The following is an 18,087-nucleotide window of genomic DNA, read 5'->3' on the forward strand; positions in this document are numbered from 1 at the left end:
TCACACAAAGGTTAAATGAAGATACACAAAGAAATGTAACTGATTTTTACAAGATGCATGTTAGATGATTGTACAACTCGATCTTCATCACACCCCTAAACAAAATTACAAAAATAAAAAATACAAATTTTACCATAACACTAATTTTTTACACAACCATACAACCTTGCCTTTGCTTTTTTTCTTAATCATCTCAGTTGCTAAAAGGACTTTTTCTGCTACTTCTTTTCGGCGGGAACCTTGATCAGTAGCACTTACAATAAACCTTCGGTTGCATTTAGAATGTTCGTATATATGTTTTAGCCACAGACTCTTACTCTCAGAACAGAGCTTCCCTTGGTGCACCGATTAAGTTTAGTGCGGTTGCTGCGATGTGAGATGGCATGAGTCCAGCTTCAGCTAGTTGATCAGCTGGTGCACCGTGGTCGATGTACCGATCCGGCAGTACCATTGGTCTCCACTGTATACAAAGTTTGCAAATTAGAAACAATAGATTTTGAAAAGACAGAACATATATATATGTAAGTAAGTAAGTAACCTTGAGTTTCCCATCAAGAAGACCATCGAGCGCAAGGAACTGAACAACATGCGATCCAAACCCTCCAATGGAACCTTCTTCAACTGTAATCAGCACCTCGTGCGATTTAGCTAAGCTGCGAATGAGAGCACGGTCCAATGGCTTGCAAAACCTTGCATCTGCTACAGTTACGTTTAATCCACGTTCTTCGAGCATTATGGCTGCTCCTAAACAGCTCTGAACTGCTGAGCCATAACCTAACAGCGCAACCCTCTCTCCTTCCTTTAAAATTCTACCTCTCCCAATCTGAAATACCCCCAAAGAGTTTGTTTTTATGATCAAGATAGTTTAAGGAAGAGAGGAAAAACAATATGAGAAGATCAGATTTAAGTTATACCTCAATGGGAACACCTTTGTTTCCTGGAGGTAATGCAACACCAATACCGTTACCTCTAGGGTAACGGAAACAAGAAGGACGATCATCAATCGCAGCAGCAGTTGCAACCATGTTAAAAAGATCAGCTTCATCTGATGGAGCCATCACTATCATGTTAGGAAGGCAAGCCATAAATGTAACATCAAAAGCTCCACAATGTGTCGGACCATCAGCTCCAACAAGTCCAGCTCTATCCATCGCAAATCTCACCGGTAACTTTTGCAAATCGACATCATGTACAACCTATACAGAGAAGGCCATCATCCATATACTCTATTACTTATCTAAAACGTTTCATTAGAAAGTAAAGTAATTTAAGATGTTTGAACTTACCTGGTCATAAGCACGCTGCATGAAAGACGAATATATAGCACAGAAGGGCTTAAGGCCTTCACAAGCTAAACCCGCAGCAAAAGTAACTGCATGTTGTTCTGCTATCCCAACATCAAAACATCTTGTTGGGAAGCGACGTTGGAAGAGGTTTAAACCAGTACCACCTCCCATGGCTGCATGAATCGCAACAACATCTTTGTCTACCTCTGCTTCCGCAACTAATGCCTCCGCAAAGTAAGTTGTGTAAGATTGGGTCTTGTTCGTAGTTTTGAACTGTTTACCCGTCGCTGGATCAAATTTCACAACACCTGAAAGAAAAAAGAATCAATATAAACTGCATTTCTTAAGAACTATAGAAGAATGTTATCCATATTTTAAGTCCACTTACCATGGTATTTGTCATCAGCTCTCTCTGCGTAAGGATAACCACGACCTTTCTCTGTCACGACATGAATAAGTACTGGTCCTGTAGTTCTTGCACTCTTAACTTCTTTGAGAATAGCTACCATGTCGTCTATGTTGTGTCCATCAACTGGACCAATATAGTACAGACCTAGTTCTTCAAACAGTGATGATCCAGTCCCGCTTATCATTCCTCGAGCATACTCATCTACCTTAGCAGCCAATTGATGCATCGGCCCACCTATTTGCTTCGTCACACCCTATACACAACAAACGCTACTCCATAAGGAACATGATTCTTTGCCATCCAAGAAAAGAAATGGAAAAAAAACTTGCCTTTGCGACTTCTCTCAACTCTCTGAGAGCAGGGTTAGACTGTAAACGACTAAGAGCACTGCTCAATGCTCCAACAGGTGGACTTGGTCCATCCAAAGTAGCAGTAGGTAATGAGACTTGCTTGTTGTCATTGAGAATCACAATCATATCAGAGTCTAGATATCCTGCATTGTTCATGGCTTCATAAGCCTGCCCTGCCGTCATCGCACCATCACCAATCACAGCAACCACATTGTTGTTGTTCCCCTTCAAATCCCTTCCTACCGCCATTCCTGTAAACCCAAAATTTCTAGTTCAGTCTTGTTTTCTTGTTACTACTGTTTACTGTCTAGACAAAACAAGACAAGGCAAAGACACTAAAGGGAATGATTAGATTAGATTACCTAAGCCAGCAGAAATTGTGGTTGAACTGTGTCCTGTACCAAAGCAATCATGTTCACTCTCTCCTCGTTTGGTGAAACCGGAGAGACCATTGGTTTGCCTCATTGTCGGCATCTTTCCTCTTCTCCCTGTAAGAATCTTGTGAGGATAAGACTGATGACCAACATCCCAAAGAATCTTGTCCTGTGGAGTATTGAAAATGTAATGAAGAGCCACTGTAAGCTCCACGACACCAAGACTTGACCCCAAATGTCCACCGGTTTTCGACACATTGAAGATCACATCTGATCTCAGCTCATCAGACAGTTGTTTCAGTTCCTGCAATAAAGTACCAACCACAAATCCTATCAAATTGAGACAAAAGAAAGCTAAAACCAAATGGACCAAAGCTTTTAAGTTTTTTACCTTGACAGAAAGATTTTTCATGTGGATTGGGTAGTTGATTGTGTCAAGTAATGGAGTGGGTGGTCTGTTTGAATAATACTCACCCTTCTCTGCAAGTGAAGCATACACTTTTGCCTTTCTGTTTGACTGTAAAGTGTACACAACACAAACCCCCCAAGTCACAACAATAATATAAAGACCAAAAGCTGTCGTTTTCTCTAATCAGTTCCCAGAATTCAGAACTAAAAAAGAGTCTAATTTCACAATACTTTTCTTGAAATCTCAATAAACTAACATATAAAAAAGGAGTCCAATTTGTTTGACTTTAGACAAAAACAAAGTAAACCCATTTTTTAATTCAAGATTTAACCAAATGGGTAGCTACAAAAATCTCATAGTTCCTAAAGTATACTTTCACCGATGAAGCAGATAAGAAGAGAAGAGAGAAGTCAACTTACATGGGAATTGTTGTTGTTGTTGTTGGGTCTCAGACATGGCGATGAAAGATCTGTAACCAAAGATCGAGAAGAAGACAAAGGAGTTGATTTGCAAGAATCAGTTGAAACACCTTTGGTTATTATGTAAGAAGGAAAAGCAAATGCAGATGAAGCCATTAGAAAAGGTGACTTTTTTTTTTTCTTTTTCTTCTGAGAATGTAAGTAAGATTTTTTATAGAGAATATAATTTTAGGAAAACTTATGTTATCAAGAACAGTGAAAACAAAACGCGCTTTAGAAGAATCCACTAAAAACGAAAGTGTGTGTTAAATGGTGGTGTTGGTGACAATGGTGGTGGTGGTGGAGGAGAGTTGAAGAACTGTTAAAAGATGGAGACTTATTTTAAATAAGAAAAGAAAAAAAAATGAGGTGAAATAAAACGACAAGAAAGCCAAACTTCATGAATCATGAATTTTATGTAACCGTGGTTTGATTAAAAAAGAGAGATATTGAGATGGTTCGTCATCCGCAGAGAACTTGAGATTTTGGTTGGGCCACGTCAACCAAGAAATCCAAGTTTTGGATAGATTTTGATATGCTTTGGTACATTAGCACATACTGTATGTATGTATGTATTAATTCATTTATTAAAATCTTCTTTTAAAAAAGAAATGAAATTTATTTATTTTTAAATTTATTTTATCTAATGTTTATACAACAAATGTAGCAAAGGTGGGAAAGGCAAAATGTAACAACTGTGATTTGGTAAAAAGTTTTTTTTTTAACAACATTAGCATTTGTTATTAGAAAAAGAAAAAAATCTTAAGGAAAGAAGAGTCATCAACAAGATGGAAAAATATATATAGTTTTTATAAAGAAACAAATCTTGCTTGTTGATATTTATTTTCTTAATTTTTGTGTAACACTACAGGAACAAAAGTAATTTATGTTTGTGTCATCGCTCTTATTTTTTGTTCAATAAAATTTAATATTAATTTTAAAAAAAAAAACACATACATATTGATCAAATATTAAGAGCTGACATACAATTAACAAAAACATCCTCTAACATGAGTGTGAACGTGAAGTGACCTTACTGCAGTGGTTAAATGTAAGTTTTTAATGCACAAGGCACCATCACACCCGGGATCGAGTCCCGCTCTTTATGAATGTAGGGATTAAGCTAATGGGCCGACCTGTTGTGGTCCAATGGTTGATAAAAAAAAAAAAAAAAAAAAACATGAGTGTGAACTAAAATGACATCCTTAATTGTTGCTTCAGTTGATGTCTGGTAAAATGTTATTTTTTAAATTGATATGTTCGATTACGGCTAGTGTTTTGATTACAAAATACGAAAGTTGGATAAAACTTTATCCGCATATTTTAAGGGCAAAACAACAAAATTCACAATTTTTTAAAAATGTGAATATGCAGTTGATCTTACGTAATGATATCTTTTGGAGACTTTTACAATGTTATATTTTCAAACAGATATTTTTAATTACATGTTGAGGCTAGTTTTCGAATTACGAAATTTAGATACGAAATTTGGATAATCTTATCAAAATTGCTTCGAGGGAAAAACAACAAAATTCTCAATTTTTCAAGAATGTGAATAGACGATTGATCTTACAGACTAACATCTTTTGGATATTCTTCAATTTATATTCATTTATCGAAATTTCAGACAAACGGACTACAATTTGCTCACAAATAAAACCGACAAAACGATTTAATGCATTTGTCTAAAGGGATATTTGCATCATAAATATGTAGTGCAAGTTCTTTTAAGTAAGACTTTACCATTCAAAAGTTGAGCAAATCATATGTTGCATATGGTACTCCAAATCACTTTTTGGTCGAGCCTAAAACATTACCACCACTTCTCCTCTTGTTAAATCGGCTCTCCATGTAGCCATGTTGAGTAGAGTTTGTAACATGGAAAGAGACTCTTGTGTATAAATTTCAAAGTTTTTATATGAGACTTTTGTATCGAGGGATCTGTTAATGCATGAATTTCAACAAAGTATTTGTAAGTTCTTTGACAGGGGAAAAACACTCTCATAACTTCGAAGCTCCAGAATAGGTCGTTCGTACAAGAGAGAGAGTTGAGTTGTTTTATAGTTGTGCCTTGGGAAAGGCTGCCTATGTATCCTTAGAAAGGGATCAAGCCATTCGTAGTTCATATTTCATTCGGTAGGCACTAGGCCATTATCAAGAATAAGTGATATGGGTGAGATGCTAGGTAGTCAGGCGATAATATGGACGACCTGTGGAGGTAGGCGACAAGCTGGACGACCTTTGGAGGTAGGCGACAAGATGGACGACCTGTGGAGGTAGGTGACAAAATGGACGACCTGTTGGGGTAGGCGATAAGATGGACGACCTGTGAAGGTAGGCGACACGATGGACGACCCGTATTGTGAATGACTAGATGACGAGTCTAGAGAGTTGGGTCTATTTTTAATATCCTCTCCTTTCTTGAATGTTATACCCCGTATTTATAGGGGAATGTCATGTTGCCAAAAGACCAAAATATCCTTCCTTTGTAATGGGCTTAGAAGCTGATTGTGGACAAGCCTTTTAAGGGGTGTAAGCCCACCCCTAACAGTATTCCCCCCCCCCTTCTTTAGTCCGGAGACTCAGCGACGGGCTGTGACTAGTTGTCGGGCTCAATGGTTTGGGCTACAATTTGCTTCTTGGGACATCCTTGTCATTCGTCTTATTTTGAATTTAACTCACGCGCATGGGATATCTGGGATCCGAAAACTGAGCCGAAGACGAGCTGACACTGAAGCCGTCTAAAGACGAGCTAAAGCCGGGTTATCCGAAGACATGCTGAAACTGAAGCAGACTAGAGACTTGTCAAAACTGAAGCAATCAGAAGACTTTCCAAGATTGAAGATATGTGAAGACGAGCTGAAGCTAATGCTGTCAGAAGACAAGCTAAAACCAAAGCTGTCTGAAGATGAGCTATAACCGATGCTGTCTGAAGACAAGCTAAAATTGAAACTGTCTGAAAACTAGCTAAAACTGAAGCTGTCTGAAGACGAGCTGAAACTGAAGCTATCTGATGACGAGCTAAAACATATGCTATCTGAAGATGAGCTGAAACCGAAGCTGTCTGAGGACAAGCTAAAACTAAGTTGTTGGAAGACACTCTGAAACTGAAGCTGTCTGAAGACGAGCTGAAACTGAAGCTGTCTGAAGACGAGCTGAAACTGAAGCTGTCCGAAGACAAGCTGAAATTGAAGCTGTCTGAAAACAATGCTGTCTGAAAATGAGCTGAAAATAAAGCTGTCTGAAGACAAGCTGAAACTGAAGTTGTCTGAAGACGAGCTGAAACTGAAGCTGTCTGAAGACGAGCTGAAACTGAAGCTGTCTGAAGACGAGCTGAAACTGAAGCTGTCTGAAGATGAGCTGAAACTGAAGCTGTCTGAAGATAAGCTGAAACTGAAGCTTTCTGAGTATGAGCTAAAACTGATGTTGTCTGAAGATGAGCTGAGCTAAAGATGTCTGAGGACGAGCTAAAACTGATGCTGTCTGAAGACGAGCTGAGCTAAAGCTGTCCAGAGACGAGATAAAGCTAGGTTGTCCGGGGACGAGCTAAAGCTGAAGATGTCTGAAGACGAGCTGAAACTAGGTTGTCCGAAGACATGCTGAAACTGAAGCTTTCTAAAGACGAGCTGAAACCAAAGCTGTCTAAAGATAAGCTAAAACTAGTTTGTCCGAAGACATGTTGAAACTGAGGCTGTCTGAAGACAAGCTGAAACTGAAGCTGTCTGAAGACAAGCTGAAACTAGGTTGTCCGAAGACTCTCTAAAATTGAAGCTGTCTGAAGACGAGCTGAAACTGAAACTATCTAAAGATAAGCTGAAACTGAAGCTGTCTGAAGACAAGCTGAAACTGAAATTGTCTGAAGATGAGCTGAGCTAAAGCTGTCTGAGGACGAGTTAAAACTAATGCTGTCTGAAGACGAGCTAAGCTAAAGCTTTCCAGAGACGAGCTAAAGCTAGGTTGTCCGGGGACGAGCTGAAACCAAAGCTGTCTGAAGACGAGCTGAAACTAGGTTGTCGGAAGACATGCTGAAACTGAAGCTTTCTAAAGACGAGCTGAAACCAAAGTTGTCTGAAGATGAGCTAAAACTAGTTTGTCCGAAGACATGTTGAAACTAAAGCTGTCTGAAGACGAGCTGAAACTGAAGCTGTCTGAAGACGAGCTGAGCTAAAGCTGTCCGGAGACGAGCTAAAGCTAGGTTGTCCAAACACATGCTCTCTAGTGTGCCGAGTTATTTGAAACGGATTTCAAATACAAACTTAGGTGCGACACACGATGATCGGCTTACCCTGTATAGACGAGCTGAGCTAAGGTTGTCCGGAGACGAGCTAAAGCTAGGTTGTCCGAACACATGCTTTCTAGTGTGCCGAGTTATCTGAAACAGATTCCAGATACAAACTTGGGTGCGATGCACGATGATCGGCTTACCCTGTATAGACTTTGGATGTTTTGAATATGCGAGTATGGACTCGGCTTTCTATCCAATCCCCAAGAGTCTTGCGAGCATGGGCTCGGTTTTCTAAAGGAATATCTCTATAATGTAGATAGAGCGGAAGATCGGCGCCTGGCCAGGTTGTCGATGTGATTAGCTCGGATGTTGTACTTACATTGAATAATCTTTGTTGTGTGCATGTGCATGTACACATACACCTTTTTTTTTCTTTTTGGCTGAGCCTGTCTAACTGATGAACTGATAGATGGCAAGCATGACCATGTGAATGAGAAAATGATTGAAGAGCATAAATTGTTATTGGTTAACGGGCTAGCAGTTGACGAGCTGACACTATTAAATGAATGAGCTGGCAGTTGGCTAGATAGTACAAAGCTGAAGTATTTGTTGAAGATGAGCTGAAACTGGACTCTTTAAAATGGATTGTCCAAAGACGAGCTGAAACTGAGCTTTCTGAAAACAGGCGAAAGTTGAAGGTGTAGGAAGACGAGCTCAAAACTGAACTCGCCAAAAACGGGCGTAAGTTAAAGTCGTGAGAAGACGAGCTGAAGTTAAAGCTTTCGGAAGTCGAGCTGAAGTTGAAGCTGTCGGAAGACGAGCTGAAGTTGAAGCTGTCGGAAGACAAGCTGAAACCGCAACTATATAATGACGAGCTATAACTAAAGCTGTCTGAAGACGAGCCTGAACCCAATCTCCACGACGAGCTGAAAGCTTCCTAATCTTAAGCTTCTTTGCTTGCGAAAATGTTTATTCCCCCTACCTGGCGCGCCAATTGTTGATGCATGAATTTCAACAAAGTATTTGTAAGTTCTTTGACAAGGGAAAAACACTCTCATAACTTTGAAGCTCTAGAGTAGGTCGTTCACACAAGAGAGAGAGTTGAGTTGTTTTATAGTTGTGCCTTGGTAAAGGCTGCCTACTTACCCTTAGAAAGGGATCAAGCCATTCGTAGTTCATATTTTATTCGGTGGGCGCTAGGCCATTATCAAGAATAAGTGATATGGGTGAGATGTTAGGTAGTCAGGCGACAATCTGGACGACCTGTGGAGGTAGGCGACAAGCTGGACGACCTGTGGAGGTAGGCAACAAGATGGACGACCTGTGGAGGTAGGTGACAAGATGGACGATCTGTTGAGGTAGGCGATAAGATGGACGACTTGTGAAGGTAGGCGACACGATGGACGACTCGTATTGTGAATGACTAGATGACGAGTCGAGAGAGTTGGGTCTATTTTTAATATCCTCTCCTTTCTTGAATGTTGTACCTCGTATTTATAGGGTAATGTCATATTGCCAAAAGACCAAAATATCCTTCCTTTGTAATGGGCTTAGAAGCTGATTGTGGACAAGCCTTTTAAGGGGTGTAAGCCCACACCTAATAGGATCTTTTACATACAAGTCTCTCCACGATTTCACTATTGAGCTTGGCATGCACGATGAAGTTAACAATGATGGTAATCCTACCATCCTCCGAACTCGAATCCAAATTAATCATGCCACTGCTGTCGGATCATAACTCTAACAACCCGTCCCGCGGATCCCACTAGCCCCCCGCTAGCTGCCCCAACGGATCGTCCGTGGACCCCACTAGCCTCCCGCTAGCCGTCCCAACGGAGTCCAAGCTGGCCCTGCAGATCAATTGGTGACAGCTTGTCCCGTGGGAAGGTTGTTAAAAGGTGAGGACCAGGGTTCGAGGAACGTCTGGCGCACCAATAACCTACTGTGGATTTGGATGAATAGTTTCATTTGCCTAGTGAGGGGTTAGGATCGATGTCCTGCAGGGCCAGCTTGGAGTCCGTTGGGGCGGCTAGCAGTGAGGCTAGTGGGGTCCGCAGACGACAAAGACCGGATTAACGACGATCACACCGAAGACCACACAACACAAGTTTAATTAACTATGTAAATTTTATTTTATTGGTTTCGGTTTTAGTTAAAAAATATAAAATAATATTTAATATAAATATAGAAATTATTATATATAAATATATATGTCTGAAAAGGTATGTTTCTTTTTTCTAATTAATATCAGATCATGTGAATTATTTTTTTTTTGTGCAACTGTGAATTATTAATTTAAAATCGTTTTATCTAATAAAATAGAGATATATATTCTTCTTAACCACATTCACATATCTTCAATAATTACTTAAACCCCATCATTCCTTTTTACTTTGCAAAAAATAGTTTGACTATTTAGTGCAATCCCTATAATTCAGCATATTTTTTTAAGACTTCGGAATTGGATGATGAACTTATTCTAAAGAGTAAAGACTATCTCTGATGTGATCACGGGTTCGACCCCCTGACCAAGACGCCCGAGACGTCCCGGACGGCTCCGAGACGCATGACCGAGAAGTTTCGGACATGGACAGAACGCCTATCTCGAACGCGGCCAAGGCACCGGCGACCCTCCCAGGAGCCTCAACGCGACCAAGGGAGCTCTAACAAGGCGACCAAAGAAGAATCAACTTGGAGGAACAAGAAAAAGTCACCTCTTGAGTATTTCAAGGCCGAGCTTCAACCTACGCACAAAGGACCCAAGTTTAGCATCACCACTTAGGCACATTGAGCCGCGACCAGCTTTGGGAAGCTTGAATTGAGTGTCTTCACCATCACGCTAGTGTGAAGACATCCCTAAGCCATTAGAAGGAGCTGTACTCTTTTTCCTACTTTGGGTTTGTCCCAATGGGTTTACCAAAGAGGTTTTAACGAGGCAGCAAACTCTAGTGCATCTCCACTTCGATCCCACTTGGCTCATGACTTGGAAACACTTATTGACATGCTTGGGAGCCAAGGAAGTGAAGATCCTATCCACGTTCAGCCAATGACGTGGCCACCCTATCCCCTTCCCTTCCTTTCTTTTGAATTTCTTCTAGATCCCTCTATGACCGTTAGATTGGTCTTTGCTTTGCTTTATCTTTGCTTTTGCTTTTTGGCCATGTGTATGGTTTAGATCATGGCCACGTCTCTAGGGTTTTAGAGTCTCCTTATGTAAGCCTCACTGTATAAAGGCATCAACCCTCATTGTAAAAATCAGACTTGAAAGAAATAGAAATTTTCACAAAGAGAGATTCTTTGTTCTTGTCTCACCTCTCTCCTTAGCCTAAGTCCAGGACTTGGCTCTTGAGAAACCCTAAGAGATTCACAAACCGGGTTTGTAATCTCTTAGTTGACCGTATCAAGAGGAGAGCCAACCCTCTTGTGTCGTCGCATCAAACCACCTCTATTCCATCGCCCATCTCTTTCGTCCCACCGTCCCAACCTCGAGTTCTCTTCCGCCAGCTCTCGAGTCTATCATCGATTCCACTTCGCCAGCCTCGAGTTCTTTACCATCAGTCCTCGAGACTTCCCAGTACCATCTCGCGTCGTTTCCACCTCCGTTTCCCACCGAGCCCTGCCATTAGCCGTATCCGCTCAGCCGCGTCCGTACGTTCCGAGAAGGCTTCACGACCGTTTTCACAAACCGTTCGTTGGAACCTCCTCAACTCTCGTTTCTGTCGTTTGAATCCTCTCTGGATTCGAACCCTTGATGCCTGGCCGAGGAAAGTCCCACCGATTCTGACTTGACCGAAGACACACTCCTCCATCGATCCATAGCCGCGTCCGCGGGTCACATCAGTTGGTATCAGAGCTTCAAACACTCCTACAAGGTTGTGTCGATCTAAAACTCTTCTCTTTTGTATAAAGCTTGAATCTTTAGGTTGTTAGTTTCGTTTTGTGTTTTAGGTTGTTAGATTCCATCTCGTTTCTAGCTTTGTTCTTAGTTGTTCGCTCTAGTTTGTTCTTGCTGTTCTTGTTTTATTCTTGAGTGTTCTTAGTTTGTTTGTCTAGATCTTTTAAAGGCTGTATTGCTTTTTGTTTTGTTGTTATAGGCTGTTAGATTCGTGTGCTTTGTTTCTTTTGTTGCCTTTTGTGTTTTCCTTTCGCGTTTGGTAAATTTAAAAGGTGAAGGACATTTGGTTACTACCACTTGCTCTTTCCTCTTTAATTTTTGGCCAAGCCTTTTGAAATTCAAACTGGTCAAAACCGTGTTGAACTTCTTGTGTGGTTTAGGATTAGTTTCTTTTTGTATGGTGAGAGCTTAGCCACCTCTAAAGTGTTTTTGGTCAAGACCACAAAAATGTGGACGTGGATAGCTCCCTATGCACCTTGTGGTCCATGGGTGAGTTGTCACCTTGGCTTTTAGTAACTTGCTTTTACTTTTGCTTTTGGCTTTAGTAGATAACTTTGTTTGTCTTGCATAATATTCCTTTCGTTTGCATCATCTTGTTAGTTTGTTCCATTTCGTCATTTGGTTTAATTTGTTGCATTTGTGGCATTGTTCTTCAATTATCTAGGTTGATAGCTTGTATTTGCATCATTGTTCATCCTTGTTTGCATCTAGATCGAATTTTGCTAGAGTTTTGTTTAGGATTTGTGTTTTTTTTTTTTCCTTTAGTCTTAAAGCATTTCTTGTCTTTTTGTGCTTTTTCTTTTTCTTTTTGCTTTCTCTTTTGCTTTTTGTTTGGTCTTAGGTTTGAAATTTTTGTGAGCTGTCCTCAATCTTTGCTTTGGTGAGATAAATATCTCCTTGTGGTCCATTTGAATTTAAAGATACTCACGAATATTCTTTTGTTTTGACGAGGTACACAACTTGCTCGGCCAGCACATCACGTACGGACCAAGACGCGTCAACAACCGAGGATCAACCTTCGGTCGTGTAGCCGCGTCAGCAAATCTTCAACCAACCACCATTGGTCGTTCGTCCTACTGCCATGCCACCGTACCACCGACGACTCTCGACAGCTGTACGTACCATCGTCCGCACCTCGTTCCAAACCCATTCCCAAGACGCGAACAACTTGCAATGCTTGATCCTACACTAATCTAGCATGAAGTTTGTTGAAAGCGAATCCGGAGCGGAATCGTGGTGTGATGAAGAACTTGGCCTGGAACCGGATCAAGAGGCCACCGGCGACGAATATAGGTCCGAAGAGGACTATGGCGAGGAGTTAGATCAAGGAGAGCTCGAACGTGGATCGTTAGCCTGTTATTGGCCGTCCTTATCACGAGCTACCCGCGTTGAAGAACCAAGGGCGAGCCTATATGAAGACTCCGATAGTGATGACTGGGTCGCGTACACCAAGAAGCCGAGGCACCGATCCATAAGAAGAAAGGAGCCTATTCCCAAGCCACCCAGCACAACAGACGCGCTGATCTCGCTCCAACACACGCTTCGAGATCTCAATGACAGGCTCGACCGGATTGAGTCAACAACAGTTCGTCAACGGGCCGAGAGAAGCTCGTGTGGTCACCAAGGTCGCAATCAAGGCATCCCTACCTGGTCACCAAGTGCTCCTACGCAAAGACAGACTCCACGGCACCGGTACTATGAGCCACTGCCTACACCGGTTCCACGATTACGGCACCATTCGGCCTATGTTGAGCAGCCAAGCAGGACGTATGCGCGCTCAACTCAACTCCGAGCACCAGTTCCTATGCCGTCCCCGCGAATAAGCCGTAACTCGGCCCCTGCCGAGAGGTCAAGTACTTATGCGCCCCTAGTACAGCCGCGAGCCGCTAGCACGATACAAGGAACCATTCCAGGAAGTGGTCAGCGCCGCGACCTTACCAAGTCCAAGGAGTTTTGTGCCGCCAGTTCAGCACCGTGACCTGCCCACACTGCACAAGGAACTGGTCCAAAGAAGAGTTAGCGCCGAGGATAGAACAAGCCCGGAAATGTCAAGAACGGGTCTTAGGCCGTGCACCAAGCTAGCTGAGGACGTCTCCTCGACGAAGCAATCTGAGCATGAGACGGATAATAAGGAGCACGCCTATGGGGCAGGCGGGTTCGTAAAGGCGCCAGCCGAACCTCCTGACCGTGAACCTTACACATTCGGAGGAGCTAGTATTAATCATCACGCAGGCCAATGCCAAGTCGTCACCGTCACCGACCAAGACCGACTTAACGTTCGGCCACCACCCTCAGAGCAGAACGTGTCGTAAGAGTCTCCTTTTAGAATGCGTGACGAAGCTTTAGGCGAGGTCAAAGAGGAGTCAGGCCGTGTGTGTAACGCCATAACCGACGAATGCTTGATAATAGGAAGTTTCAAGCAGGATAAGCCACCGGAGATGGCCATTGATGGATCTTTTCACTCGATAATATTCATGACTACTCCAAGTAGTAAGCTCCAGCTGGGAGTCGCCTATACCGAGCCATCTTTCTCCACCCTTAGCGCCAAGACCTTTACCGCACAAGGTCACATGGCGACGCATTTGATCAGCTATGGAGAGCGTTTACAACCTACCGCGGCCTATGAAGGGATCCGAACAACGAATGCCACTAGCCTTACCAGGGGAGTTCCATCCTTTTCTCTTAAGGCTTTACTATTCCCTTTTGATCCCGGTAAAGATTAAACCGCGAATGAACTTGTGATGCTACTGATTTGGGCCTTCTTATGTTGAATCAGGTGAAAAACAAAGTTTTGAGGTCAAAACTTCTAGAAGAGGGAGGGAATGATGTGATCACGGGTTCGACCCCCTGACCAAGACGCCCGAGACGTCCCGGACGGCTCCGAGACGCATGACCGAGAAGTTTTGGACATGGACAGAACGCCTATCTCGAATGCGGCCAAGGCACCGGCGACCCTCCCAGGAGCCTCAACGCGACCAAAGGAGCTCCAACAAGGCGACCAAAGAAGAATCAACTTGGAGGAACAAGACAAAGTCACCTCTTGAGTATTTCAAGGCCGAGCTTCAACCTACGCACAAAGGACCCAAGTTTAGCATCACCACTTAGGCACATTGAGCCGCGACCAGCTTTGGGAAGCTTGAATTGAGTGTCTTCACCATCACGCTAGTGTGAAGACATCCCTAAGCCATTAGAAGGAGCTGTACTCTTTTTCCTACTTTGGGTTTGTCCCAATGGGTTTACCAAAGAGGTTTTAACGAGGCAGCAAACTCTAGTGCATCTCCACTTCGATCCCACTTGGCTCATGACTTGGAAACACTTATTGACATGCTTGGGAGCCAAGGAAGTGAAGATCCTATCCACGTTCAGCCAATGACGTGGCCACCCTATCCCCTTCCCTTCCTTTCTTTTGAATTTCTTCTAGATCCCTCTATGACCGTTAGATTGGTCTTTGCTTTGCTTTATCTTTGCTTTTGCTTTTTGGCCATGTGTATGGTTTAGATCATGGCCACGTCTCTAGGGTTTTAGAGTCTCCTTATGTAAGCCTCACTATATAAAGGCATCAACCCTCATTGTAAAAATCAGACTTGAAAGAAATAGAAATTTTCACAAAGAGAGATTCTTTGTTCTTGTCTCACCTCTCTCCTTAGCCTAAGTCCGGGACTTGGCTCTTGAGAAACCCTAAGAGATTCACAAACCGGGTTTGTAATCTCTTAGTTGACTGTATCAAGAGGAGAGCCAACCCTCTTGTGTCGTCGCATCAAACCACCTCTATTCCATCGCCCATCTCTTTCGTCCCACCGTCCCAACCTCGAGTTCTCTTCCGCCAGCTCTCGAGTCTATCATCGATTCCACTTCGCCAGCCTCGAGTTCTTTACCATCAGTCCTCGAGACTTCCCAGTACCATCTCGCGTCGTTTCCACCTCCGTTTTCCACCGAGCCCTGCCATTAGCCGTATCCGCTCAGCCGCGTCCGTACGTTCCGAGAAGGCTTCACGACCGTTTTCACAAACCGTTCGTTGGAACCTCCTCAACTCTCGTTTCTGTCGTTTGAATCCTCTCTGGATTCGAACCCTTGATGCCTGGCCGAGAAAAGTCCCACCGATTCTGACTTGACCGAAGACACACTCCTCCATCGATCCATAGTCGCGTCCGCGGGTCACATCAATCTCAGTCAACTCAATCGTATGTAAATTAATGTCAAACAATTCTACTTCTCCACGTAAGTTGAATGTTCTCGGTCGTTAAATATCTGTATATCACTATGACATGATGTACAGGAACTTTTTGATAGAAAATCATACGCAAAAGCAAAACTAGTAAAGAAAAAACTAATTTGTACTATTTTCAAAATGAATGATTCAACATTCAAGGCTTGGTTGGCCAAATGGTCGTGTGCTCGTGTCCAAACGAACTTTTTATCTTCTAGAGATTTTCGTCATCACTAACGTCACAACATTGCGTTGTCCAATGTTTAGTTAGTGGGGTTTGCTCTGTTTTTGTCTTTTTAAATATTAAAACTTTCCTTTTTCACTTAGATCTGTGTCTGTCTCAGTATAATCAAATTTCTCTATAAATCCAAACCGTTTCTTGTATTATTGTCTCTCATTACTAAAAAAGTAACTACACCATCCCAAAAGGCAAAAACTAAACGAATGGACAACAATAATTCGAAGTCACCCACCGGTCCACACTTTCTATTTGTGACATATCCAGCACAAGGTCACATCAACCCATCTCTCCAGCTAGCCAAACGTCTAGCCGGAACCATCTCCAATGGTAGAGTCACCTTCGCCGCCCCGATCTCCGCCTACAACCGCCGCATGTTCTCTCAAGAAAACGTCCCCGAAACCTTAACCTTCTCTACCTACTCTGATGGCCATGACGACGGCTTTAAGTCCTCTACTTCATTCGACAAATCTCCTCAAGAGGCGGTTGCAAACTACATGTCTGATATGAGACGACGTGGCAAAGAGACACTGACCGAACTAATCGAAGATAACCGGAAGCAGAACCGGCCTTTCACATGCGTGGTTTACACGATCCTCCTCACTTGGGTCTCTGAGCTAGCGCGTGAGATTCACCTTCCTTCGGCTCTTCTTTGGGTTCAACCTGTAACAGTCTTCTCCATCTTTTACCATTACTTCCACGGCTACGAAGATGCAATCTCTGAGATGGGTAATAACCCCTCTAGTTCTATTCAATTACCGTCTCTGCCACTGCTCTGTGTCCGTGATCTTCCTTCGTTCATCGTCTCTTCCAATGCCTACGCGTTTCTTCTACCGGCCTTTCGAGATCAGCTTGAGTCACTGAAGGAAGAAGCAAACCCTAAGATTCTCATCAACAGTTTCCAAGAGCTTGAGCCAGAAGCCATGAGCTCCGTTCCAGATAATTACAAGATTGTCCCCATCGGTCCGTTACTAACCTTGAGAACGGATTCTTCTAGTCGCGGTGAGTACATAGAGTGGTTGGATACGAAAGCGGATTCCTCTGTGATTTATATTTCGTTCGGGACACTTGCCGTGCTGACCAAGAAACAGCTTGGGGAGCTTTGTAAAGCGTTGATTCAGAGTCGGAGGCCGTTCTTGTGGGTGATTACGGATAAGTCGTACAGAAGTAGAGAAGATGAGAAAGAGAAAGAAGAAGATTGCATAAAGAGTTTTAGAGAAGAGCTCGATGAGATAGGTATGGTGGTTTCTTGGTGCGATCAGTTTAGGGTTTTGAATCATAGGTCGATCGGTTGTTTTGTGACGCATTGCGGATGGAACTCAACGTTGGAGAGCTTGGTCTCAGGAGTTCCGGTTGTGGCGTTTCCTCAGTGGACTGATCAGATGACAAACGCGAAGCTTTTAGAAGATTGTTGGAAGACAGGTGTGAGAGTGATGGAGAAGAAAGACGAGGAAGGAGTTGTGTTGGTGGAGAGTGAGGAGATACGGCGATGCATTGACGAAGTGATGGAGGAGAAGGCGGAGGAGTTTAGAGGAAACGCGGCGAGGTGGAAGGATTTGGCTGCGGAGGCGGTGAGAGAAGGTGGCTCTTCTTTCAATCATCTTAAAGCTTTTGCCGATGAGCACATGTGATTCGGTCTAAGAGATTACAGTTCCGTAGTTTTCCTTTTCAAATGATACTTGTTCCAATTTACATAGTGAAATTTTGCTTATTTTTATTTGATTCTTTTCATGTTTTTATACAAAATTTGATTTCATTAAAAATGTTATGGCTATTAATAAATTTCTTTAGTGTCTTTTAATAAGATTGGATTGATGAATATCTTGAAAGTTGAAATGGAGTATCATCTTCTGAAAAAATGACAAAAACCACAATACAATAATTAAACCATCCATTTTAGTAGACAAACACATATTTTCGACTGTTGCTAATTAACCACATCGTTCTTTTTGTTAGGAATTCATTTTTTTTTTTACTATTTGTTGCAGTTCCGACAATTCAGCATATTTTGTTTCTAAAGACATTGGATTTGACGAGACAAATATAAATTAGTCGTAAACTTGGTAAACAAAATGATGATATGAACACCGCTTTTAAGACTGTCTGAGTCAATTCAGTCTTTATCGTTTATATTGCTTATGGAGTTGAATGTCAAACAACCTACTTTTTCACGTAAGTTGAATGTTCTCATTCGTCAAATATCACTTTCACTTTAATATATACTTTGATATATTCT

The 18,087-nt window shown here is 42.4% G+C and overlaps 2 protein-coding genes across 2 annotated transcripts; one reads left to right on the top strand and one right to left on the bottom strand.

Moving 5' to 3' along the window:
- LOC104718467 (1-deoxy-D-xylulose-5-phosphate synthase, chloroplastic) lies at positions 1 to 3,843 on the bottom strand. Its single transcript, XM_010436226.3, has 9 exons — positions 3,248 to 3,843; positions 2,811 to 2,936; positions 2,408 to 2,723; positions 2,025 to 2,296; positions 1,675 to 1,948; positions 1,287 to 1,594; positions 915 to 1,196; positions 539 to 823; positions 1 to 460 (listed from the first exon to the last, which is right to left on the bottom strand). The coding sequence occupies exons 1-9, from the start codon at positions 3,401 to 3,403 to the stop codon at positions 320 to 322; spliced, it is 2,160 nt and encodes a 719-aa protein (XP_010434528.1). The 5' UTR covers positions 3,404 to 3,843; the 3' UTR covers positions 1 to 319.
- Positions 3,844 to 14,992: 11,149 nt separating this feature from the next.
- Positions 14,993 to 17,633, top strand: LOC104718457 (UDP-glycosyltransferase 75D1). Its single transcript, XM_010436215.3, has one exon. It carries the CDS (start codon positions 16,058 to 16,060, stop codon positions 17,480 to 17,482), a length of 1,425 nt encoding a protein of 474 aa, XP_010434517.1. The 5' UTR covers positions 14,993 to 16,057; the 3' UTR covers positions 17,483 to 17,633.
- Positions 17,634 to 18,087: the final 454 nt, after the last annotated feature.

Source organism: Camelina sativa, chromosome 12 (genome assembly GCF_030686135.1).
Source record: "Camelina sativa cultivar CO46 ecotype springtype chromosome 12, ASM3068613v1".
NCBI classification, from domain to species: domain Eukaryota; kingdom Viridiplantae; phylum Streptophyta; class Magnoliopsida; order Brassicales; family Brassicaceae; genus Camelina; species Camelina sativa.

Bases quoted from the DNA above. Each gene is read 5' to 3' on its own strand.
- LOC104718457 (XM_010436215.3), top strand. From the start codon at position 16,058: ATGGACAACAATAATTCGAAGTCACCCACCGGTCCACACTTTCTATTT.
- LOC104718467 (XM_010436226.3), bottom strand. From the start codon at position 3,403: ATGGCTTCATCTGCATTTGCTTTTCCTTCTTACATAATAACCAAAGGT. The intron at 1,595-1,674 runs GTAAGTGGACTT...TTTTTCTTTCAG, and splicing joins AGCTGATGACAAATACCATG to GTGTTGTGAAATTTGATCCA. The intron at 461-538 runs GTTACTTACTTA...CTTTGTATACAG, and splicing joins TTCTTGATGGGAAACTCAAG to TGGAGACCAATGGTACTGCC.